The following is a 27,216-nucleotide window of genomic DNA, read 5'->3' on the forward strand; positions in this document are numbered from 1 at the left end:
TTTGAGGGCATTTATGCCCAAAGGATTTTGATTTTGTTTGTGCTACTTATTTTGTTAGGGGGGGGAAAAAAATAACCCCTTTTACAAACCTTTTGGCTTTATGTTCTCCCACCATGCCAAAATAGATGGTTTTTAAATATGAGACACAGCCACCCGTGTGGTGATGGCCAGAGGGAAAGGGGTGGGGGTTGGGTGAAGGCAGACAAAGCGGGGGGGGGGGGGGGGGGGGGAAGACATCAGTAATAGTGTAATAGTGTCAATAAGAAAAAAGGAGAATTACATGGGGTTCACAATATTGCGGGGCGCGGGGGGTAGGGAAGAAGAAATGAAAGAGAAAGTTCTGACTGCTAGAAGCAGCCAAATAAAAGGAACATCTGTGCTAATAAATAGCTGGGTGATCTTGGGTTTATAATGGGGATTACATGATTTTAAGTAGCACTCCAGTCCTCTAAACCCAAGTTTATTTCCATGAATTAAAATAGTCCAGAGAGAAATTTGGACAGAAATTCTTAGAGTTAGAAGTTATCTTTCTGGGCAGTTGGCCCATTTCATTTACAGCAGCAAATTTGGGAGGTCACTTGTTAGTGTTAGAAATGAGACCAAATTCACAACTTTTGCTCAAAGATCATTATAATTTATTTACTGTGCTGCTTTTTCTAACTCTATGTTATTCTCAATTTAATGGCTGTCCTAATATATGTGGCGAAAATGTTAATTTTTATCTGGTTATGAATGAGGATACATCTGGGCAGCTCCTAGCTCCTATGGTTTGTTTTTAATAATCTGAAAAGCCCCCTTTAATATTTAATATTTAACTGTAATTTTTAAGTTAGCATATCTATTTCTTTATTACTATTTTCTCTTTTTTAATTTTTTTTATTTTTAGAGAGAGAGGAAGTGAGAGGGAGGGATTGAGCAATAGAAACATCAATGATAGAGAACATCATCCACTGGCTGCCTCCTGCATGGCCCCTACTGGAGATCGAGCCTGCAGCTGAAGTACATGCCCTTGACCAGAATCAAACCTGGCACCCTTCAGTCCACAGGCCAAGGTTCTATCCACTGAGTAAAACCGGCTAGCACTCTTCATTACTATTTTCTAAATCTCTATAATTTGGTGATACATGTTAATGTGCTTTTTTTCAAGTATAATTTCACTTTGTAGTCATATCATTTTTAGTTTATTGTTATTATTGGCTTATAAAAACTGGTATTTGCAATATCAATTTACTAAACAGCTCAAAATTTGTTGGCATGCTTTTTTATATCCTTTCCCAACTAAGGTCATTCCAAAATTTGTTGGCACGCTTTTTATATCATTTTCCAACTAGGGCATATAATATTTTCCTTTATTATATTTTCCCAATTGGCTACATAGCCCTCTACCATTACCTTTCCATTTATAACAATTCAGTCTCATCCAAGCTAAAGGAATGCCAAGCAATATTATAAAAATAAAATTCCAGAATAAAATAAACTCAGTTGCATTTTGTACATGTAAGTAATGTGTGCACATTACTGCTATACCTTTCTTTTTAAAAAATAATATACTGTATAAGTATAGTGGCCTCAAATTCTTTCCATCCATGGCCTACCTAAAGTCACAACCTGTCTCTTCCCCCTCACAATTCCCTTTTCTTGCTCTACTTTTTTTCCATTACATTGATCACTTTCTAAAATATGTAGTATTTTTTTTATTTATTGTGATTGTGGCTTTTTATTTTTCATTCTTCCTATACTTCTGCTTATATGTAAGCTCCATGAGGGCCAGTTCCATGTGATTACAATAGTGCTGGGCTCTGCTGGGTCAGTGATGTCTGTTGGCTGCCTGCTATGTTTAAAGCACTGGGCTAATCTGGTAAAGCTCTCAAGATGAATAAATTTCAGATATGTTCAATAAGCTTGTCCTTTATAATAGCACAACAGCAAGACACCAACAATGATAGCACACCTGAACTCCTTGATTTTCAAATTAAAGAGGATTTGTAATATAACCTGCTTCAGGAAAGGAGCCAATATATCTTGGTAGTGAGATTAAAAGATATATTACCAGGAGGAATAGGATTATTTTACAAAGGGAACTAGTCACCAACAGTGTAGAATATGAGATTTTAAAAAGTATTCCTGAAGGAAAAAGTGCCCTCCCCACCACCACCACCCACATTGTCTGGGTGTCCCTTCTTCTCTATTCTGGTCACTCCTCTCCCAAAACAATGGTAAGAAATCTGGCAGAGCTGGAAGCACTTTTGATCGTGGCTTATTTGGGGGCTTAGATTCATTTATTCATCTATTCATTCACTTGACCAATCTTCTTTTTTTTTTCATTTTTTTGAAATTTTATTTGAGCCAAAACTGAGGACAGTGGCCAGGAAGCATGGTCTCAAAAGCTTCGACCAATTCTTCTTAATTCTCATTATGTGTTGGGAACTGTTGTAGGTTTGGGGAATATAGTGATAAACAAGTAGACTAAATTACTATTTTATAGTTTACAAGACTCAATGGTTTTCAAAATGGGGGTCAATTATTTTGGCAAAAGAGGCAGGTAGGATATAAAAGACAAAGACCATTTAAAAATTAAAAAATATAAAAACAAGAGCAATACTGAGGAAAGTGAGGAGTTAAAAGGATTTATTTACATGGAAAACCCCGGGAAGCTTATGTGTCATTGGTGTGGGGCTCCCTTTAAAGGTCTGGGCCAGAATTCTGACATATAGTAGCTACTGGGCACCTGTGGGCACCAAGTACATGAAATGTGGCCAACATGGGTTAGGTCTAGACAGGAAGGGCCAGGAACACTAATACATGAGTCACGAGAACTCTTAACTCAGCCGCATTGTGCATGTCAGATTTATCCCTGCAGGTCAAAACCGCTTCCAGGGATTGCAAACGCCAATGGTTTGATGAGAGAATGAACTACAACAGGGTCTGGGACAGACACTTGTGGCAAGCTCCCTTTTTCCCACCATTGATTTACACTTTCAAAAACATTAAAACTTTAAAAAAAAGTCCAAAACTGTACTAGCCTAATTAAAAATATGCTATGATCATGCAGGCATGTATACGGTGACCTCTGGTTTAATGAGTCTCACAATATAAACAGGCTGGAGTTTGCTTATAAGTGGTTGCCAACACAGTACCTGAATTAGACAAGTACCACAGAGCTTCCCTCCACCAACACCAACAGGCAGCATCAGATCCACTGTTATCCTGACATAAGGAAGGGGCAACATAGGGGACCCCTTGTTATAAAAAACAAGTTGAAGAAATAATATGATTGACAAGTCCTCACCTCATAATTACCATTACCTTGTCACTTTATTTCAGAAGATACCCCCAAATCCCAAAAGAAAAGAAACAAAAGCATCTATCAAATGATTTTAACCTAAATGAAAGCATTTTAACAAGAGAGTCAGTCAAGCAGGAAACTCTCTGTCATTAGCCTCCTGTCAGGTGGTTACATGACACTTCACTGTCAGTCTGCATAGCTGAGTCTCACAAGTCAGGCAAATCTACTTTTGAAAATGGTGCATTGCCAACATTTCCCTCATGTTGAGCTCCAGTATCTCAACCAGAAACTCCCACACTTTGCTCCAACTTTTTTCTCTTCAGTCCCTTTGAAACTACATTGAATGAATCTAATTTATCTCCAGCAAGAAAGTGCTTCAAATATGTCACATTATAAACTCTCTCCTTACCTGTTTTCTATCTATAAGAATAATCTTCCCCAAGTTAAGTATTCTTCATTCTGCCAACATTTTTTCATCTGATTTTAACTTACACGTGTTCAGCAAACAGGTTTGGGTTTGTTAGTAGCTTCTGATCCACTCTAAATCCAAAATTATGGATTTGAATTCCTATTGATTTTACCACATTTAGGATTTAAAAAACTCCCAAATTGTTTAATATTTCATTTTGAATTCTGCTTTTATCATCTAATAGTTTAGCTGTAGCTACAGATTTTGCAACACCTATAGATTTTATTCATCTATAGTCCATGTATTCTAAGCTGTTATAACATGCTAAATCAGATAAGCTGTTATAACATGCTGAATAAGTAAGTTAATGACTAAAAACCTAGATAAATCATACCACTAGAAATCCTTCATTGTGATTAGCAAAGATATGATATTCTCTCCAGATAGACTATGTAAATTTGGAAGATAAAACATTTAACAAATATTTGCTGAATATTTTCTATGTGTTGGGTACTCATCTAGGATATGATGCTAAGAAACAGAAAAAAACACAACCTTTCACATGAACAGTTTATACGTTGTGCCATAAATAGGTATAAAATTAAATAAATAACCATTGGTTCTATTTTCATTGCTATCATCTAAGCATGCATTAAAGTATATATCCTTTAGGATCTTATTAGGCTGCAGATAACAAAACCCAACTATAAATAGCGTAAACAGTTAAAGGTTAGTTTTTGTTTTTGAGCCATACATTTGTCTTTCAGCTTCCTGACAGATAACATAAACATAAGAAGAAAATACAGCCCTGGCAGGATAGCTCAGTTGGTTAGTGTGTTGTCCCAATACGTCAAGGTTTCAGGTTCAGTCCCTGGTCAAGACACATTTAAGAATCAACCAATGAATGCATAAATAAGTGAAACAACAAATCAATGTTTCTCTCTCTCCCTTCCTCTTTCTCTAAGAATCAATAGGGAAAAAATACACATTTACTTACCTCACTTGTATTGTACTATCTCTTGTTCACATAAATAACAATAGTCAAATGTTAATCAAAGGACCTCTGTATTCATGTTGTGCAAGCACCTGACTGCTAACCCCAGAACTCTGATGAAGTCTGAGCTGGACTAGATGCTCTCAATGCTCCAAGCAGAACCACCTAATTCTGTGAATCTAAAGTATTAAGAACAGCACACTCAAGCGTGACTGAGAAAGGGACAAAGAGGAAGAAACGGAGCAATAGAAAGTACTATATCCCAGAAAGAGCCTTCATGCAAATAGACCCTCCCAGCTGCAGGAAACCAGGAAGTGGAAGAGGTCAGAGGCTGTACTTAGACTTTCACTGGGTTTCATTGCACAGTAACTCCACCCACAAGTCACTGTGGCCTATCTACTCTGCACACCAACTAATCAAACCAGTAGCTCTTTTTCCCTGGAGGGGCTTAAAATGGCAGAGCTGAGTGTGGCCTGAGGGGAACCCAGCATCCCCACCTCTCTCTCGTACCCTTTCATTTTTATTTTAATCTATATCCAGTAGGATCAGCCAGGGAAATGGTGCCTCTCTTAGGAGAAGAGCATTTTGTAGCCTCCACAACCAAGTGGAGTAGGAAATTAAGTTTTTCCCATGAAGTCTCTGAAGTAGGTCAGAAGACACATCAAACATGAACTCTAAAACACATTTACTACTAGATTAAATTCTCTCCCTAGTCCACATGCCCAGCAACACGACTCACAAGTCATACAATGTGCACCATGTGGTAGTCAGAACTTGTCTATTACAAATAACAGAACACCATCCCAAACAATGTTTAAGCAGAGAAAGGAATTTGTGGTTTCACATAATTGAAAAATCCAGATGTGGCACAGCTTCAAGGGGTGCTGCAAAGGGTGAGATCAGGACTTGGTAGCTCTCCATCTCTTACTTCTTCTACCTTTGTTTCGGCTCAATTCCCAGGCAGACACTTTTCATGTCATTGAAAAGAGTAAATATTGTCTCAGAGAGTATATCCTCCCACTTTCCTAATCCTTAACCTGAGGTGACCTAAAGGCTTTGTCACATTCCTACCCCTGAAGCAATAATCCTGTGACTCTCTTTACTCAGGATGGGAAATTGCTTCCACCCTGGAGTCAAAGAGTAAATACATCAGGCACTCAACAATCACATGGCCTGAGGACTAGGTAAGGATGGCTCAATAAAGTAAACCAGGGGTGTTTTATTAGCAAAGGGGAGGGATGGATACTCAACAGGACAAAGGTAACAGATGTCTTAGCCACACAATTGACCATGATATTCCAAACGAAGTTACCACTTATCCATAGATAAGAATGGAACGTTATCCTAAATTTGAACATAATGAACAATATTTCATTATCATTTTACCACACAGAAATTAAAATGCCAAATAAAAATCCTATCTCCTTGTAAAGTCGCAAAATATTAAAGTCCAGTTTTCTTCCCTTCACAGTATTCTTTTGTGGTTTAGTTCAGCTCCACAGATTTCATTTGGAAGTCAGGGATCATCCAGGATTTTTATCTGTCATTATGAGGCTTGAAAGATACATTGTCCACTGAAATGTGAGACTCTTTAAACATTTCCAAAGTTTAACTCATCCATGCAAGTCTCCTGTTTATCAAGAGAGAAGTCGGTCTACAATAGTCACGACTCCCTAATGATACTTAGAAAATAGGAATAATTCCTAGCTAGCCAGGCACATTGCTGCATTGAATAACATTGGAATTATATTACTGATGTAAAAAGGAGAGTGGATATTATGGAAAAGTAGCAATTTCAGCCACAGGCCATCATATTTATTTTCTTACATGGTCAGTAAGAGAACAGAAAAAAAGACCCCATGGTCCAGGATATGCTTCTGACTAAATAGAAAATTTGCACAGTTTTTATATTGGTAGGTTAAGTAAAGGCAAGATCACTAGGTCATAGCCCATGGGTTAATTACCACAAGGTTAGTGAGAAAATTCAATCACCAAGGACAAATATAGTCTATAAATGAAGGGGAGAAATACTATTTTCTAACATGTATATTTTATAAGCCTTGCTTGCAATCATAGTTTGCAGTTCAAAGGTAGTATTTTAAGGGAGAGCGACAGAAACTTTATAGCCAGCAGCTGAACATGAGTGGGGGAGGTTCTGCTCTTCTTGGTAAAAGAGTTAGGAATGCAAATCCATAATGATAAGTGCAGAATCCATATGGACTCCATCTGAACAAGGCCTTTGTGCTTCTCCGGCAGTTCTCTAACAAATCAGTGGTCATCGTTTGGAGAATCTGTGAAAACCACTGTTATTCCCTCTAAGATTTTTATCACCAACCATTGTAACATATGATTTAATTTTAACCAGGCAGGAATTAAAGTTTCTTTACATTTATGATTTTTATTTCCTTTAGAGGTTAGTCATGCTGTCATTTGCTTATCTATAAGTCTTGAAGGAGCCCCATGGTCCCCATGACACCTCCCTAACCCAAGCTGCTAGAGGCCCAATGAGAAGCAGCTATCTTGGCCAGATGCTCTGCCCTGAACTTGTCTTTGCTCAGCATTTAATTCCTCAGATCTTGGATAACCTTCAATACCCTGGTGTCAGCATAAAAGTTCCTTTCCACCTTTGATTTCATGGCTCCAGCAGACCTGACTTCAACATTCTCCAAGCCAAGGCTAGGAAACTGGATAAATGCAAAAGGCTAACAAAATTGCGGTCAATAAGATGAAGATGGGATGAATTACTTGCAGCCAACCTGGTGCTGCCTGCCAAGTTTCAATAGTGATGATCCTAAACCCCAAATCTTCCCACAGAAGAGATCTATCCGCATTTCTCCCTGCCTCTGTGGTTTGCAGCTATGGATAAGGTAAGCTTATCCTGTGATAAAATTTTCCTGAGTCTAGCTAGAGCTTTTCCATGTCCGTATGGACCTCGAAGCTCTGGGAGATGGCCTTTGCCGTCATGGTCTGTAAGAGTGCTGGCCTCGCCCCCACAGAGAGAATCACCAAGCTTGGCCTCATTATTCTGTTTGAAGTTACCACCTAGCTAGCCTCCCACCACCAATCCACAGACTACTCTCTCTAGCAAGACCACAGTCATGTGTAGCAAAAATCAGCCACCTTAGCCAAGTCTGTTAAATCCACCAGTGCACCCACCATCTCCCCGAAGAACCACTGTCCCAAACAACTGCTTCTCTTCAGAGACCCTCAGCACACCATGTGGAGTGGTAGCATCTGGGGGCTGATGTTCATGTCTTGTATTAAATCAAACTGTTATCATTAGCTAGTAGCATAGAACAAGGAAATGGAAGAGAGAAACATGTTTGCATCTCTGACTGAATAAATCTAACAATTAAATACACTTCCATAACAACGTACCTTCCTTTTAGAGCACTTACCATAATCTGATTTTACATTTATTTATTTTATTACTGGACTACATGCCTAGCTCTTCTACTAGAGTCTTTACTATTTGAGAGCAAGAAAAAGGCCTGGCTTTCTTACCTCTGAATTAGCAGACTTAGTACCATGCTTAGCATATACTGGCATTTAATACTTAATTGTTGCATGAATAAATGAATAATGCTCCAGTAATATCTGAGCGTGGACAGGCCAGATTAACAACTCATTCTTGTTCATAGGTGAGATGCATTAGATCTTTAAAAAAAATAACTTGTAAAAGAGGGCCTTTTCTACAAATCTGAAATGAATATAATCCTTCACATGAATTTTCAAGTAGAGAATACTAAATGGAAAATGTCCCCAAAAAATCCCTGAAGAGAATGTAATATTACGTTTGATATTAATATTTTAAAGCATCTCTAAATATAAGCCAGGGCATGATTTTTAATATTTCAGTTAAATGAGTTTTCTGAAAGTCAGGACACTGTGATTCACACACTCAGGTATATGTTGACTGGACTCAACACACACTAAAGTGAATGAGCAAATGACACTTGAACCACAACTTGGAGTATCTAAAAAAGATCTAGAGAATATAAACATTTCTTCCATACAGACTTTCGACAGGAGTTGGATTCCAAGGCAAGGCCATGGGTTATAGGCACAATGTTCTCTGGTATAAGTGGCAGACTAAATTAGTAAATGGCAGTGTTGAAATATTTTTTTAAAAAAAATCCACAGCCAGCCCTAGCTGGTTTGGCTCAGTGGATAGAGCATCAGCCTGCAGACTGAAGGGTCTTGGGTTTGATTCTGGTCAAGGGCACATGCCCAGGTTGTGGGCTCAATCCCCAGTAGGGAGCATGGATCAATGATTCTCATCATTGATGTCTCTCTCTCTCTCTCTCTCTCTCTCTCTCTCTCTCTCTCTCTCTCTCCTTTAAAAAGAAAAAAAATCCACAGCCAGATGAATATTTTTTATAAAACAGGGATAAAAGTTTTTCTTTAGGGGAAGTAAATCTTTCTGAATACATATTACAATGTTGCTATAATATAAGAACAACTTATCAATCTACTCTCCAGTTTTACATCATAGACTCTAGCCTCCATCGGTGGCATTCTAAATGTAGCCCCTGGTGATCTGCAAACTGCTACCAGTTCACAGTGCATAAGGACAGGAACTTGGAATAAGCACTAAGAAACTTATATAAAAATTTGAGATTATCATTGCATTCAAGCACATGATCAGTGCATTCTTCAAAAGTATTGTTACGTGATTATGTGAAAGTTAAACAAATAAATAAAACAACAAAACAGTTCTTGACCACTGATGGTTTAAAAAGCTTTGGCGTAAAGGGTTTAGCTTGGAGTTTTCAAAAAGGGTTTAACAGTTGCTTAAAATAACCATAGGAAATTCTCATTAATGAAATTATATCATTGTTCTGCATAAGAAACTTATTGGAATATCTTCTAGGATGAATTATTTGCACAACATATCTAAAAGTAGCCCATAGCCCAGCCAGTGTGGCTCAGTGGTTGAGCTTCTATCTTTGAACCAGAAGGTCACAGTTCGATTCCTGATCAGGGCACGTGCCTGGGTTGTGGACTCGGTTCCCAGTAAGGGACATGCAGGAGCCAGTCCATCAATGATTCTCTCTCATCATTGATGTTTCTATCTCTATCTCCCTCTCCCTTCCTCACTCTGAAATCAATAAAAATATATTTTAAAAAGTAGCCCACAAATAGGTCTAAATTAATTCACCTATTTTAGAGATTATCAAATACAATGAAGTTAATTCTTCAAGTAGATTGATTCATATTAAGGCATTCCTTCTGACAGTAGCAGGAAAATAGGAAAAACTGTCCATCAAGGCAAGTGAAAAATAAATTATTATAATATGACCAATGAAATTTATTTCCAGTTGGGAAAACAAAGTATCTTATTTTTATTACTACAACTCTTCTCATAGACCTTCTAAGAAGGGCGAGGCATGTTTTGTGAAATATTGGAGAGAACTTCGGAAGAGCTGTCTAAGCATGAGTTTCTAAATGAAATTTGGAAGCTGTATGATGTCTTGATATTGATAAAATTCTATACCTTTCAATAATGATTTGTAAGTGAAAGGTAAGAGAATAGCAGTTGTTGGGAAGGCAGGGTACTACTGAACTTATTTCAAGGTTGACCAAAGCCAAAAGCAGATACAGAAGAAAGAAATTCTGAAAATGGAGCAAGTTCTATAAAACTTACACAGAGGAAGATGTTTGTCAGTCTCTTCTCAAAAATATGTGTAAAGTGAGGTCAGAAGTTCAAAAAGTCTTGAAATATAATTTAAAATGAGATGGAGCCAGACATCTCAAAAAATATTATTTAATTTGGCCTAAGAGCATTTGTACCAACCGAACTCTTCTAGTAGTTCTGGCTGGTGGTTGATAGAAACAACAGTGGCCAGGAGTTCATATTGAGTTCTTAAGATATAACCCACCCAAAGTCCCCATGACCCTGGCTGGTTGCTCAGTGGTTAGAGCGTCAGCCCGTGAACCAAAGGGTTGCAGGTTCAATCCCTGGCTCTGGTCAGGAGCTCAGGAGGCAATGTCTCTCTCACGTTGATTTTTTTTCCTCTCTCTCTCCTGCCTCCCCCCTCCTACTCTCTCTCTAAAGATCAATTGAAAAAATATCCTCAGATGAGGATTTAAAAAAAAAAAAAAAAGTCCCCATTCCATAGAAGCCACTGTGAGATAAAGAGGGTCATGTCATGTATTTGTCATAAGTTCTCCATGGAGTGATAGAGTAATGAGGGTCAATATTGGAATAGGTTTAGTAGCCTAAAATTCCTTGCCCTTCATGTAATATAATGACTGAAGATACTCCTACTTGTAATTTTTCTAACAAAATTCACAAATTTTAGATGGAATACTTGAAAAATTAATAGAGTTAAGATTCAGAGAAGTTTATATGAACATGGGATAAAACTACTGCTTCTCAGAAGAGAAAGGGGTCTAAATCATACTGTTCTCAGGGTTATATTTTTTAAATCTTTAGTAAATGGATAACTGAAGATTCAAATCCTTGAGTTATTTAACTAATTACAATTGTTTTATTCAAGCAGTTGAAGTGTTCCAACCAAAGATGGACATGAAAATGTAAAAAATTTTGACAATTTTTCTGTAATTATTGAGATGGAAAATTGACCATCGGGTTAAATGTCGCTCAGTAATGGTTTGAAAGAACAAACCCAATACCTATCAAATAAGTTTATTGTATTTTAAGTATTTGGAAATAATATGCCAAAGTTTGAATAGGTTGAGACCATGAGTAGTCATGATTTTGTCTCTCTGATTTTCTACTTTGGGATTGTCATTTTTTTCTCCTTTTCACATAGCACTTGTCAAACCAGGAACTTTAAGACCAACATTTCCAAACATGAAACAGACCAAATTTTATCAATTATCTGTTGATAAGAGAAGAAGAATCTTCTTCTTTTGACATTCTAAAAAATAAAATACAATAGAATAAAAGTGTTCCTTACTCTTTCTCACTCTTTTTAAAATTGTCATCTTACGAGTCTACATACGATGTAGGGTGACTTGAGAAAAACTACATTCATGTGAAATAAAGCAAGATATTTAGTCTAAGGCAAGAACAAAGCAAATAATGAGTTCATTATAATATAATCAGTAATTTTCTCAAGGGTTAAAATATATTTGCATTTTTCCTAAATATAAGGGATTTACTTTCCAAATTTGTCCCATAGGCTGCAATTTAAGGATATAAAATTTTATGTGTAAATAAATACATTGAGAAATGTTTTCCATTAAATTGTCACAGCTCTTTGTCAAGAAATGTACCATCTTAGAGCAGTTTTCTCCAGAGCAGCTTTTTTTCCCCTCCCACAGGCACCTACAAAATTCTTCATAAATAATTATCTCCATATGTACTAATGTAATATATAATAATGTATAATATATAATCAAGTTAAGAGGTTATTATAATTTATTAAAAACTGAACAGGTACCCTCTGTCTTGGTGGTGGGGGGGAGGGGGGAAAGGGAGACCGATGCATAAAATAAATCCTATAGAAAACCAAATCAGAGGGAAAATTTTGGGGGGGCTCTGGGTCAGAGTCTAAAAGCTTTATCTGTACCATTCCCCTCCTCTTTATAGTGAAGAAATAACAGCTTAAAACTTGGCACTTGAGGAAAGCTATTATATACAATTCCAAGTTGCCTCAAAACCTATAGTATAAAAATCCACCAAAACAAAAAACCCTACACCTGAAGATTGTGCATTACTTTTCCTGCCAAGCCGCAATTTTTAAGACCCATCTTAGAATTTGGAAGGCAATCCCGGTAGAATCTGCCAAATTTGAAAAAACACAATCCTTATCCTTCTGCAGCTTCCAGTTATATCTGTTGGCATCAAGTGGACGATGAAACACACTCTAACCGAGACTTAACAAATCCAGCCGGGTTTCCGAGGAAAGAGAGATTGCTTTCTGGGAGAATCTGTGCCCAGGTCCAGGACTGGCTGGAAAGGAAACCAAGCAAGTGTGATTTCAAACTGTTTTTGAGAATGGTGGACAGGAGGTTGACTGGGGACAGCCTGAGGGCTCAATTACTACCATGTTATATCTTTCTAATTAATTGATGTTGATCAGTTTGGTTTAAAAAAAAAAAAAATCCCTGTAAACCTCCAAGAGGGTTTTAATTTGTGCTTTTAACATTTTTTCTAAGTTGAATACTCTGCTTAGCATGGTGCTGTTTATAGAGCACACCCCGTTGAATTGTGGTTAAAGTGAACCGTGCTGTTGAGTGCTGATCTCTGAAAGACAGGTTTCGTAATTATAAGCATCAATCATGCCGAAGACTATTAAACCTAGATCACTTCACACAATAGAAGTTTTAAATCAAACTTCTATTTGGGGAACTGTCATTAATATTTTTCTACAGTCTCACTTCTACAAAAGCGTTCTTCAGTTTATATTGGAGCCCAGTCAGTTTATGTAGCTTATGTTGGAGCCTCGTCAAATTCTTCCACACTCTCCCTGCATTTCTTTATATAATGACCCCCATTCCAGAAACTCAATCTCTGTTGTTAATTTCCTGAGGATTGTAGAGAATGCTGCCTAAATGAGAACCATCAGTTCTAAGGATGTAAGCAATGCCTTAATTGATCAGATAAACATGGTCCATTTAGTTTTGCTTTAACTCAGACTTCAAAGTACAAAGCTGTATGTTTGCATCGTTTTGGCCAAAGCAAAAAACCTGAAACTCTTCAGGAGGTAAGGAAACAGTGGAAATTAGGCATCTGCCCAAAATTTGGGAGGAAGAATAAACACATAAAGCCCATTTTAATTTATACTTTGAACTGGAAAGAAAAGGGCTCATGAGAACATCTGAAGACAGGAAAAGGACAATTTTCAAGACCTTGAACTTGAACCCATTGAACAGCAGAGGTTGTGGTGGTCTCAAGGCCACAAAATATTGGTCTTTCTTCATTCAAGTCCCATCCCATCAAGATGAAACACAGGTTCTAAAATCTCCTTCACTCTTCCACCTACCGGGTGTCAGCCCTACATACCAACTTGCCCGGGGAGGATTTATAAATGCCCTCCTGAACTTCTAACAGACTCTCTTTTTTGAGCAGCGGTTCTCAACCTGTGGGTCGAGACCCCTTTGGCAGTCAAACAACCCTTTCACAGGGGTCTCCTAAGACCATCCTGCATATCAGATATTTACATTATGATTCATAACAGTAGCAACACTACAGTTATGAAGTAGCAAAGAAAATAATTTTATGGTTGGGTCACAACATGAAGAACTGTATTTAAAGGGCCAGAAGGTTGAGAACCATTGCTTTTGAGTAACCATTTACGAAAAGATTAAATTTAAATAGACTGTATTTGTTTCCTATGGCATGCTGCCTCCAAAGTCTACTTTATTACCTTCTGCCCCAGCAGTGTATTGATGCTGGTTGGCACAGGGCACCTTCAGATTCAGGAGGAAGGGAAGGAAGTATATGTATAGACTCACTCAATCCCTGGGAGCAGTTTGGGAATGGCTGACATCTGACATCCATGCCTGCCCTGGATTAATTGGAACTTGTGACCGGCTTGGAGGAGTAACCTGAGCCCTCCATACACCTGCCCAGCTAGGAGCTGAGTCACCTTGGGTTCAATCATCTACTTATACTTACTTATACTCATTACCTTTTTTTGATGTTCTCTCAGTCTCTGAATTTACCAAAAGTAACTACACCTTGATAGTTATTGGTACCAACCTACTTATGGAGAAACATTTGTTTTATCTTGAAAGCTAGGTATGACTTAATGATCATTTCAGTCTAATTTGCTCTTAAAACTATGTTAACATATTCACTATAAATACTATTAATTCAAACAAAATCAGTACCCATGGCATTAAAGGGATTAATGGGGAGTAAATCTCTCAATCTCTGTTCAACGATTAGATCACATAGCAAATCACTAGATGTCAGAGTTAGTAATTTTTTATCGGTCGACTTTTGAGAGAAGGAAAAGAAATATGACAAAGAGAAGCAGACATTAAACAAACAAACAGAAAGATAAAAGTCAGCATTTTCCACCTGGGACTACAGACTCATTCTTCTTAAAGGGGAAAAGCGGTGCAGCTGCTTTTCACAATGCCTCGGTTCTGGGTTCTGTCGGCATTGTTGTGACCCCCAGCAAAGATGGATCTTCCTCCTCATTACTGTGCTGCTGCCTGAGCCCGGATGCTTCCGCATTTTACCAACCTCTCCTCCCAGTCACATTTTTTACAAAGATGAAGAAGAAAGAAGGTGAACCATTTCCATAGCAATTCCTTCTTCATTCTGGTGTGTTTTGCAGCCCTGCAGGAGTGTCCCGTGGCCCTGGCTGCCTGCTTGCCGCTCACTTCCCTGGGCCTGGCAAGCTTCCCCTCTGGTCGGACAGGGGGAGGCAGAGGACTGCTGGTAATTTTTCAGGTTTTGCTTTCTCCCTGGCATGATAATGCACAGCATTCTAGTCTATTTTTTTTTCTTTTTTTTCCACTGGTGTGGAGGTGTGCAGTCATTTAGCAAAAGAAACCCCCGGCGGCTAAAGGGAGCAAGGAGGAAAGTCGGGAGCAGGCCTGCCTGGCCTTTCTTTGGGGCCCGAAACTGCCTGCAGTTAATTGCTCGCATCAGAAGAATAACTGGTGGTACCATAATTGAATTTTTATGGAAATAAACAGGTGGCAGATTTACTATAGCTGTGGGGATAGTAGGGGGCGGAATGCTGCAGCCACATTAACCTGTTTAATTTAATAGCTTCGGTGCTCGTGGACAAAAAAAGGCAATGTTGCTCGTTGAGTCAGTTGGATGCCAAATGTAAATAACTACAAATACCCTCACATGCCCATGTGGTTGAGCAAAAAAAAAAAAAAAGGGCACTGTGCCAGCTTCTGCTAGGTTTCATGTTTATTAATTAAGCTCCTGGAAGTTTCAAAATAAAAGTTGTAAGCCACAAAGAGCCTTTGAAAAAGGGAAGAGAAAAGAATTTGACAACAGGAAAATAGACAGACGATAGACAGACAGAGACAGACTAAGGCTTTGTTTACATTAAAAGCAGAGCGCAAGGCTTTGACAGAGAGGCTTTGGGGAGAGAGTCTCCTGGGCATTGCAAAGATGAACTAAACACTATGCTTCCCCCCAGTGGGCAAGTTCTGAAATGCATTTTTATATGAAGGAAAGAAAAATCGGGGACCATTTGGTGAAATGTATAAAGAACAATGTTAGCTTATTAACGTACCTGGCATTTACTTGTAAACCAGATAGTAAGAATGACAGTTTGTGTTTAAATTTTTGCTGGTTTGCCTTCAGGCAAGAACAATGTGAAATAGAAATATATATTACAGCAGGGATTGAAACACATTTAAAAGGAAAAAAAAATGTTTATGAGACAAAGCACTTACTATCTAGGAGGAACCACACAAACATGTATACAACGTGGGTGTCCTCTGCCTAATTTCCCAGGCCTGAAGGGTAGACAGATTCCCAGATAAGTAAGTTAGATATAAGCAGAGCTTGCTAAGTACTGGAAAGAGCACAGAGAGCAATGGGGATGAAAAAGGCAACAGAGAGAAACGGGGATGAGAAAGAAGTGGAGAGTATGAGGAAGTCACTTCATAAATGAGAACTATTTTGCCCTGGGTTTGAATGACCAGATCAAATACATAAATAGCCAAGACTATCAGAACCAATGGGATTGAGCTTGGGATGTTTTGTGTTTGTTTTTACTATTTTAGAGTAAACCAGTAAGAAGTGGGAGAGCCTGAAAGGGTGCTGTCTGTTTTGGGTTTTTTAAACCCATGAACCTTTGGTAAATGCTTGCTGGGCGCATCATATTGTGCTGACTACATTCCAGGGGGACATCAAACCTTACTGCAGCCAGATATCCCATCATGAACTCTTCCCTACTTAAAACCATGCTCTTGACTTCACATCGACCTCTTAAGATAGGAACAGACCCCACAAGTTTAGCCCCCTGTCTACCACTGCAGCCTCCTCTTTCACCACTTTGCCCCTTACATCACTCCAGGTGCACCATGTTTCATTCAGTTCCTCAATCACTCCCTTCTCTCCTGCTGTCTATGGTGTTTGGGTCCACCTACCACTTACCTCTGCCTGAAGTGTCACTTTCTAAAGGAAGACTTTCCACACCTTCCCTGCCCTCTCTTCCAAAACCCCCTGCACATACATATACACAAACACGGGGACAACATGGATTTCCCCGTCACACAAGCCCATAGAATTCTCTTGAGCAATGCCACCCTCCCACACCAAAATATCTGTGACACCACGGCAAAATCCATGTCATGTTTGCTCATAACTGTACCCTTGACATCTAGCACAGAGTTAGTGGATCTTGGTTGGTACTGAATATTTAATACCTGGGCAACTGGCTATCATTTATAATCACTCAATTCATGTCTATGTCTTCCAAGGCTGTACATCTTCCACATATTCTAAATAGAGACATGAAAATAATCATCAGCCCTAACCGGTTTGGCTCAGTGGATAGAGCGTCGGCCTGTGGACTGAAAGGTCCCAGGTTCGATTCTGGTCAAGGGCATGTACCTTGGTTTCAGGCACATCCCCAGTAGGGGGTGTGCAGGAGGCAGCTGATAGATGTTTCTCTCTCATCGATGTTTCTAACTCTCTATCCCTCTCCCTTTATCTCTGTAAAAAGTCAATAAAATATATTTTTTTTAAAAAGAAAATTGCCGGAAGCCGGTCCATCCTTGCTGCTTGACACAGTCGCTGCAGGGAAGAAACTTCTGCACAGCTTATGTTTCAAGGGACCTGGCATATATGGCATACTGTTCTTAATATGTTTGCTCACCTTCTTGGCACTATGTGTTTTAACCAAGGTCACCTCTCCGAGAAAGGTTGTTTCCCCAGGTAGGGATTTTTCCCTGAAGTTAGGGAGGAAATAAAACCCCTTAACTAAATGCCAGGCGGGTAGTTAATCACTTAAACTACGAACAATCACCCTTAAGCTACATAATCTTTACTCCCTGGAATGGAGATAAGAAACGCCCTAACCTTTGGAATAGAAATTGACAGGATTAAAATCAACTGGTATAAATACAGATGTAACAAGACAATAAACACCAGAACTTGGCTGGAGAACCTAGACAGAACTTGGCTGGAGATCCTGGCTAGGCTGCTGATCAACTGAACGCTGTCTCCATGTCATTCCTTCTTCGCCGACTCCATCCACACCTTTGGGAACCCCTGGACCTGCTGGAGTTGGACCCCAACATCTGAGCTACCAAGGACAGTAGTCCTCCAGCTACATTGATTGGCTGCAGGTGGGCAGTGGAGCTCCTCTAGGCACCTACCTCTGTAGCTAAGGACCTCACAGGACACCAGGGGCTGACCTTAATTGACAAAGAGAAATGGCAGGTGAAGGAGCTGTGGCAAAACTCCAGACAGAAATCAACTGTCCCATCTGCCTGGATATCCTGAGAGACCCTGTCACCATCGAATGTGGGCACAACTTCTGTCGTTCCTGCATCGAGAGGTCCTGGGCTGATGTGCAGGACAGGTTCCCTTGCCCTGTGTGCCGTCACCCATGCAAAGAGAGGCACCTGTGGAGCAACACCCAGCTGGGAAGGATGGTTGACATGGCCAAGAACCTCCAGATCATAGTGGCCAAGGTGAAGCAGCAGGAAGAGAGGCGCTTGTGTGAGAAGCACAACCAGGCCCTGACCCTCTTCTGTGAGGAGGACCTAAAGTTGTTGTGTCCCCTGTGCACTCAGCCCCCTGACCACCAGGGCCACCACGTGAGGCCCGTGGAGGAGGCTGCCTCTCATCACAGGCAAAAGCTCAGAAGTTACATTGAGCCCCTGAAGAAGCAGCTGGCAGACCTTCAGAAACTATTAGCCACTCAAGACAGGCAACGATCAGAACTGAGAGAAAAGGTGGAAAAGCGGAGAGCGAAGTTAGCCTCTGAATATGGGAGTGTGATAGCATCCATAGAGTGTGAGCAAGCGGCAGTTCACTCAAGGCTAGCTGCACAAGAGAAGCACATTCTACAGAATCTCACTGCAAACAAAGCTGCATTTTCAGACCACATTTCCAAACTTAGAATTCTACGAAAGGAGATGGCAGAGACGAGTGTGCTGTCAGATGTGAAATTGCTGATGAACATCAAGGGTGTCCTCCCCCGTTGTGATAACCTAGAACCTCCAGATGTCTATTGCGTCAAGTATAAGAGAGAAGAATTCAGTCTTCCTCCACAGTGTTCGGCCCTGCTGCAAATCATGCAGACTTTTAGAGAAGAAGTTACTTTGGATCCCGAAACTGCACATGCTAATCTGCTTGTGTCTGAGGATAAAAAGTCTGTGACATTTGTGAGGAAAAAGCAAGGAGTTCATCGGAATCCAAAGGGATTTGCAGACGACGCAGTTGTCCTGGGTTCTGAAGGGTTTGACTGTGGCCGACATTACTGGGAGGTCCAGGTGGATGACAAGCCTGAGTGGGCCGTGGGGGTCTGTAAAGATTCCCTTTCCAAGGAGAGAAAGCAGCCCCTGCTCAGACAGGAGGACAGATGTTGGACGATTCAGCTGCAGGATGGTGACTATGTGGCTCAAGGGCCTGTTCCTGTCACCCTTGTGCTGCAGGAAATGCCCAGAGGGATTGGCATCTACCTGGACTATGAGATGGGTCACGTTTCCTTTTACAGTTTGAATGACATGTCTCACATCCATTCCTTCAGGGATACATTTTCTGAGGTGCTAAAGCCTTACTTCTATGTCGGATGTGATCCCAAACCTCTTACCATCCGTGCTTTAAGAGATTAGGAAGGATGAACTGTTACTTTGGTTCATTTTCTTCCTGTGACTTCTAGGCAGTAGGTAGAATTTTTTAAATTATAATTTTATTGTTTTCCCCTGAAGTTAGGGAGGGAATAAAACCCCTTAACTAAATGCCTGGCGGGTAGTTAATCACTTTAACTACGAACAATCTCCCTTAAGCTACATAATCTTTACTCCCTGGAATGGAGATAAGAAACGCCCTAACCTTGGGAATAGAAATTGACAGGATTAAAATCAACTGGTATAAATACTGATGTAACAAGACAATAAAAGACAGAACTTGACTGGAGATCCTGGCTAGGCTGCTGATCAACTGAACGCTGTCTCCGTGTCATTCCTTCTTCGCCCCTCTGTCCACACCTTTGGGGACCCCTGGACCTGCTGGGGTTAGACCCCAGCAGAAAATAATCATCAACGCAACATCTGCATGCTTTGGATGATGTCTTTAATTTTTGTGATTCACCTATAGATGCAATATTACTTTGGATTTTAGCACTTGGGAGGGAGGGACAACTTCAGAAGCTTTAACAGCCCTATTCATGGGAGAGGGAGCAAGGGAGGATTTTGCCAATTGCTTAAGAGAAGGATTCCAGTTATGTACTCAGAAAAATAACCACAAGACTGGACCACCTAGAGGCAGACTCAGATCAAAATTCAATTTATGACCTGAAGTACAATTTGCTGTTCTGAGAACACCAACAGTGGTATCTGAGCTTCTGGGAATGAGGGACCTCAGAATCAGTGTTTTACAATATCCCAAAACTCCAGTTATTTCCCTTTCCCCATGTAGTTTTGCCATGTGGAATTTTACACCTCCTTTGTATTCTATTCACATATAGATAATACCTGGCATGAAACGTCTGTGTAGCCAGATTCTAGGATGTGTTTGAATCAGCAGGACCTGAAACGCAAACAGTCTATTTTTGTCACAAAGCCAAAACACTTTGGAAACTAAAAATGTTTACGTGAATGTCGACCCCTAAAAGCACGTTATCCTTAGAATGTAATGTGCTTTCCTTATTGCTTGCTACATCACTGGAATGCTTTATCCAAAACAAACAACAAAATAACCCCATTGCCCAGCCATTCTAAAGAAACCCAGAACAAAGGGTAGGCTAACCAGATGAAGGGCTATATATCTGCCATACACAATAAATGACCACTGATCCTTTGGCAAAGGCTGGGAAGGAGATATATTCCACACACAAGGGATATCATTGCACAATCCAGCATCAAGGAATTCTTGATTACAGAACTAACATCTGATAATTATATGAGAATGAGCGACTCCCTGTAATGGTGTCAGACCCATGCTTTCCAGTTGTGCAGTGTTTTCCATAACACAAATGAAGAAGGACTAATGTTCTATCACCTATCTCAGTTAAGGGACCCTATGATCAGCCCATCATTACCAAAGATTCCTGCAATGCAGAACGTGCTGACTGGCGAGTGTGCCCCTGCTGTTTACAGCAACACCAATTATTTTTGCCTCTTGCCTTTCAATGCTACCACTTGGCCTCTACTGCTCTACATTAATAGTTTCCTCCTCGTTTCCATCAGGCAAACCATTTCCACTGGAGCATCTGCCTCTAACATCGTCAGCCCACAAAGAACAATAGCACAGAGTCTTTTCAAAACTGCTACCTTTCCCCTCACCAATACATTTCTTAGGAACACGCTAATGACCTAGGTGTCCTGGGAGGTAAATTAGGTGGAAATGATTTGTATGTGATAATACCACCCAGAGTACTTGCTACACTTCTCTGTGTTATTTAAAGGATTTTTGGAATCTCAATGTCACTATTTAGAATATAGTCAAGCCAAGAATCAGACCCACTCCAGCCAGCTCAGAATGATACAGGTATCACTTTGAAAAATCATCCAAGGTCAGTCATTACTTTACTTATCTAAGGTCAGTCATTCTTATTAGTCATCGTTCTTACATAGAGCCCCAAGTTTTGTCATCATAAAATAAAAGGAAAAACTTCCCCACCCAGCTTTTACAATGCAATTGATTCTCTTAGGACAGGCCGGCTTCTGACCAGTGGTTAGAAATCAGGAGACAATGGTAGGTTTGTGGGCTCCAAATGGTGACTTGCTCTCCCTTGCAAAATTAGTCCCTGAGAAAAAGGAATAGTCTCTAAGCAAGAAGAGACCACCCCAAACAAGGAAGGAAATACATCTGAAATCCCAACACAAAGATGTGCTAGCAAGTGTTTAACAATTCACTCTTTTTTTTTTTAAAGATATGTTTATTGATTTTTAGAGAGAGAGGGAGGAAGAGGGAGAAACATCAATGTGAGAGTGAAACACATCCCTCACCAGGGATCAAGCCTACAACCTGGTTATGTGCCCTGACCAGGAATCCAATGTTGACTTTAAGAGACCAACATGACATCACTGAACACAGAGTTGGGAAGAAATAAGTGCAGGTGGGACTCTCATAAGGCATCAAGAGCCAGCACACCACTGCAGGGAGCGGGGATGGAGAGAAGAGGGGATGTGAGGTTGGAGGTCAGGGGGTTGCAAGTCTTTACAATCCACTCACATGCTCAAATTCTGGTGCTTAGGATCCTACATTTTTCTGATCAGTACTCGCACTTTCACATAAAAAGAACAGCAAGACTTTAAAGTTAATTGATATTATAATTCAGCAACCATATCAAACCCTGAGTTTCATTTCAAGTACATGAAAGTTGAAAGAAGCTGAGAGAATTAAGAGACTCTTTAAGCATTGTTAGCGTTCCTGAGGTCCAGTCTGTGTCACAATCAAGAATTAGAGAAGAAAAACTTATCACTTGCCTTTGTCAGCTATTCGATGCTCTCAAAACATCCCAGTATCCCTATCGTCTTTTATTTTATCTGGTAATGACACTGGCCACTTGGTTCCCCGAAGCCTTACCTTGAATAGGCATTTCATTCCAAGGAAGCCTTTCATTCCAGAGATCAGAGGCTGCGTTTAATTAGCTCGCTCACCACAACTTGTGACGGGCTGCCTGAGTCCGGTCCCTGAAGACAAATGGGATTTCATTGTTTTCAGCCCCACTCTGAGAATCAGCCCACATCCTCACGCCTAGCCCCGCTTTCTCAGACTCAATTACATTAAACCCAATCCCAAGTACCATTTTCTGTATCCATGCAGTCTTTAACTCAAAGGAACATAAACCAAATGTATTTTAATTAAGGGATGAAAGACACATATGGCAAGAATATTGGTCAGCTCACAGAATTATGTGAAACTTGGAAAATCAGACTCGGAAAGTAGGAAGGAACCAAAAGCAATTAGTCAACTGGTAACAGTGCAGAGAAAACATCTAGTGTGGGACACCCAGGATGCATTAGCTACCATCACCGCTGTCCCCTGTGAATAATTTCTCCTCTGTGCCCAGGTAGGACAGCTGACTGCTAAGGCTCATGCCTGGCCCTGCCGCCTGGTGTAGAAAGATGGGACATCTGACCTCTTCATCCTTGCACGTGAACTCCTGCCTCCTGCTAATGTGGAAACCTGAGGATTGACTGCTAGCAGAAAGAGTGCTCAGATGCTGAATAGTCTGTAACTCTGACCATTGTACTCACTAAGTAGGAATGGTGCACTCTCAGAGCTCAGTTTCAAAGAACGGGGAAGCAGGAAATGAGATGGAAATAAAGAGAAGAGGAAATGGCCCTAGCTGGTTTGACTCAGTGGATAAAGTGTAGGACTGCGGACTGAAGGATCATGTGTTCAATTCCGGTCAAGGGCATATGCATCTGTTGTGGCCTACTCGGGAGGGAACCAATTGATGTTTCTTTCTCTCTGTCTCTCCCTCTCTATTCCCTCTAAAAATCAATGTAAATATGTCCTTGGGTGAGGATTAACAAAAGAGAGAGGGTGGGGGGCGGGGAGAGACAGAAGAGGAAATGAGGAGGAAAGGTGGCAGGAATCTTTGTAGGAATAGCAGAGAGCAGTTCGATGGGCACAGCACTTTTGGAAGTGATGCTGTTGCTTTTCCTTTTTAAGGGGTAAATATAAGTACGTCAGAGGATGCATTGAAGGGGAGGGGCTGGATATTTCAGTAATTGATGAAATAATGGAAAAATGTACTGGATAGGGTAACATTAACAACACACGTGTTTGCGTTAACTTTGTAAAGGAGGCAGGTCACTTTCTCCCTAAAATCGGAGGAAAGAGGAGAATGAATGAAGGCAGTGAATTGGGAGCTGGAGGGGGCAGGTGGCAGTTGTTTATTAAAGGAGTTCTCTCAGACAGCCTTGTTCTTTTTACATGACTTGGAGATAAAGGCCATGTTTAATGTTGAAGGCATGAGGCAGGGTCAGGGCCCTGGGTGAGTGGGAAAGCTTTAGAAAAGCTACCATGAAAAGTCACAGCGAACTAGGTGTGACTAGAGGATCGATTGGTGGAACTGAGGACCACTTCCTATCTGAGTGCCTAAAAAGCTGCTCCATCATAGTCACTGAAGTTGGGCTGATAGATCTTTCCATTAGGAAAAAAAAGTATATACTAAACCCAGCTTCGCCAGCCCTAGTAACAGCCTTCAGTGTGATTATACAAACAGCAGATGCAGAAGATTTTAGCCACACACCCACACACACAAAACTCACAAATACCTAGTTATAGGAAGCAGAACAAAATACTGCGAGAGGATGAAATGATAGTGACAGATGGTAAACAAGGACCCCATTTCAGCGTCTGGGAAGCTTCATCTTTGGCTTTGCGGTGTCTTTCATGGCTATGTAAAGGAACTGGAATTTAACCGCCCATTAAGAGTACAGACCAGGCCTTAGATGCATCTTAATCTTCTGAGGTTTGTTCCTTTTCCACAGAATGTTCCAGATGCATTCTGTAATGACACTCTATCAAGCCACTAAGATCGACTGCCAAAGTCCAATCTGCTACAGGAATCTTGCGAGAAGAAAGGGATGTTTCATCGGCGGCAGGCATTCATCCTAGCCCACACCTCGCCTGCTTCTGATCTTCCACTGTTAAAAACGTAGCACGCCGGAGCAAGATTGTGCTATATTTCATGAGTGTTCTGGGCCGCCACCAAGGGACAGTTCCATCTGTTATTTGCTCTCGGCTTTGCTTACTGATAAAACAGGAAGGACAGCTTGCTGATGGGCTCCGGGAAGCAAACGGCTCCTCTCTTTCCTGCAATTAATGTTCATAAATTATTTCTACAGTAGACAGTATGGATGGTACCATGATTTCAAAATTAGTTTCAATAAATTAAGGGCCTGCATTCATTACCAAAGGAGATCGATTTGCAAGGCAACTTGGGGAGTTTAGCATCGCCAGCTACCTTTTGTGACAACTGCTGTCATTAACTCTGTGGCTTATCAGATCTTAAGATCATATGTTCAGTTGCTGAAATTTCATTTTATGGATAGTATACGAAAGAGTTTTAGTTGTTCACAGCAACAGGATTCGGGGTACTTCAAAGTTTCTGAGACGAGGTTAATAGCCCTTTGGCCATAGGAAAGGGAAATGGATGATGACAGCAAAATGCAAAAATCACTAAGTGATTTCTTTTTCCCCCAAAATTATTCTGTTGTTGCAATCATGCAACATTCATCGGATAGAGAAATCAGTGTATTTTCTGGCCTCTGCACTATTTTAAAAGGGATTTCCAAGAACCTAGAATATGAATTGCTTTTTCTCAATTTCTTTTATCTCAAGTTGTTATGTTTTCTTTATTTCATTGGTTCAATATCTATGACCAATTGGCTATGCTTCCTTTATAAATGAAATATTTCCCATGATCTATAATAGTATGTCTTCTAGGAAATAGTGACTAGGACATTTATATCAGGCTTGATACTTTCAAAGTTTTAGACTAGGGATTTTAACTTTCCTAGCAACACCTATCAGTTCAAAGTACAAACAACAACAACAACGACGAAATGGAATCATGATTTCTTAAGACTACAGCAGTGATTCCCAAAGTGGGCGCTACCGCCCCCTGGTGGGCGCTGCAGCGATCCAGGGGGGGCGGTGATGGCCACAGGTGCATTTGTTTTAACTTTTTTTGTATTACCTTTCTATTCTGAGTTCAATAAATAGTTTCATAATTTCAAACTTCAATGTTTCTAATTTACACCTTTCTTTACTATATGTTACGAAAAAGGTAGAAACATTAATACATATATCTTTCTGTTTAATTGCTATTAAAATTTAAAAAAAATTAATTTCCAGGGGGCGCTGAGTAATATTTTTTCTGGAAACGGGGCGGTAGGCCAAATAAGTTTGGGAACCACTGGACTACAGGTTGGGAAGAAGCCTTGGAGCAAGGCAAGCGTCGTTAAAAGGCCCGGGAAAGCCCAGGGAGGCTGCCTTCTCTTCATCCTGTGTGAGACCAGTTGAGAACCAGGTCTCCTGCAAGGAGGGGGTATCAAGGTGAGGTAGGAATACAAGATTGCTGGTTAACTGAAATAACGCAGTACAGGCTAATAATAGAAAAAGGAAAGAAAGAATTACTGGACCATGAAGAAAGAAAAAGGTATGAATCACCCCCATACCATTAACAGGATATATTTAGGAGAAGCAACTTTATAAAAATACAGACCAGTGGCATGGCACACTCTGTAATCATTTCATTTCATGTTATTGTTTATTTTTTTAGTTTTGACATATCCTATCTAATGGCTCAAATTCTGCTGCTTCCCTAATATATAAAAGTAAATATTGTCTACTCAGAATACTTGATGCCTCCTTATTTTATTGACAAATCTGTACATTGGAGAATTAAACAGAAATAAAACTCATTAAATATTAAGTAAAATACAGATTCATGGTCCTTCAATGTTTGCATCCTAATGTACTAAATACACTATGTGAGTGGCCATGAACCAACTCACTAATTCTCTCCTATTTTACTATTAATTTGGTTGCATGAGGCTACACCGTACCACTGGATAAACATTTAGGAAGAAAAGTTGCCTACCTAGCTGAAATGTCACAAACTAGTTAATCCATTTTGGCCCTCAATTGCCACTTTAAGCCAGCTCAATACTAGTGCAAAATCTGCAGCCAATTTGGAACGGATACTCACTCCTGGCAAAGTCATTTACAATCCAAAGAACTGTCACATTTCTCCATTAGGAAGGCAAGAGTCTGAAGATCAAAACTTTTTAAATTAGAATCTCCATCCTAAACAAACCCTCTCATTTCTTATCATTATGAATACAATTACTCTTTCTTTACAAAATTATTTTTTTGTTAATCCTCACCCAAGGGTATTTTTCCCATTGATTTTGTTTGTTTGTTTGTTTTAGAGAGAGTGGAAGGGAGGGGAAGAGCAAAGCACCCATGTGAGACACATCAATTGGTTGCCTCCCACATGAGCCCCAACTGGATGAATCGAGCCTGCAACCTAGGTATGTGCCCTTTACCGGGAATCGAACTTGTGACCCTTCAGTGTCTGGGCTGATGCTCTAACTACTGAACAACACCTACTAGGGCATTCCTTAAAAATTCTCTTAAAATATTGGCTGGTGATGCCTGGCCAGTGTGGCTCAGTGGTTGAGAGTCGACCTATGAACCAGGAGGTTATGGTTCAATTCCCGGTCAAGGACACATGCCCTGCCCGGGTTGTGGGCTCGATCTCCAGTGGCGGGGTGGGGGTTTCGGGAGGCAGCCAGTCAATGATTCTCTCTCCTCATTGATGTTTCTATCTCTATCTCCCTCTCCCTTTCTCTCTGAAATCAATAAAAATATATTTTAAAAAATATTGGCTAATGGAGTACAGTGGCATAGCATTTTTTTAAGGAAAAAAT

General features: G+C 40.2%; 1 protein-coding gene across 4 annotated transcripts in view; it reads right to left on the reverse strand.

The window, feature by feature from the left end:
• SLC7A11 (solute carrier family 7 member 11) overlaps nucleotides 1-27,216 on the reverse strand; it is a 236,984-nt gene that overhangs the window by 89,778 nt on the left and 119,990 nt on the right. For 2 of the 4 annotated variants that reach the window (XM_023754417.1, XM_014455094.2), the window contains one exon: nucleotides 22,603-24,592. The exons of the other annotated variants lie outside the window; for them this stretch is intronic. Coding sequence is in view for 1 of the 2 variants with exons in the window: in XM_014455094.2 (XP_014310580.1) it covers nucleotides 24,528-24,592 (65 nt within the window). In the remaining variant the exon portion in view is untranslated. Of the gene's footprint in view, nucleotides 1-22,602; nucleotides 24,593-27,216 lie in introns of those variants that run through there. 4 annotated transcript variants of the gene reach the window in all.

The sequence above is a fragment of the Myotis lucifugus genome, unplaced genomic scaffold (assembly GCF_000147115.1).
Source record: "Myotis lucifugus unplaced genomic scaffold, Myoluc2.0 scaffold_1, whole genome shotgun sequence".
NCBI lineage: Eukaryota > Metazoa > Chordata > Mammalia > Chiroptera > Vespertilionidae > Myotis > Myotis lucifugus.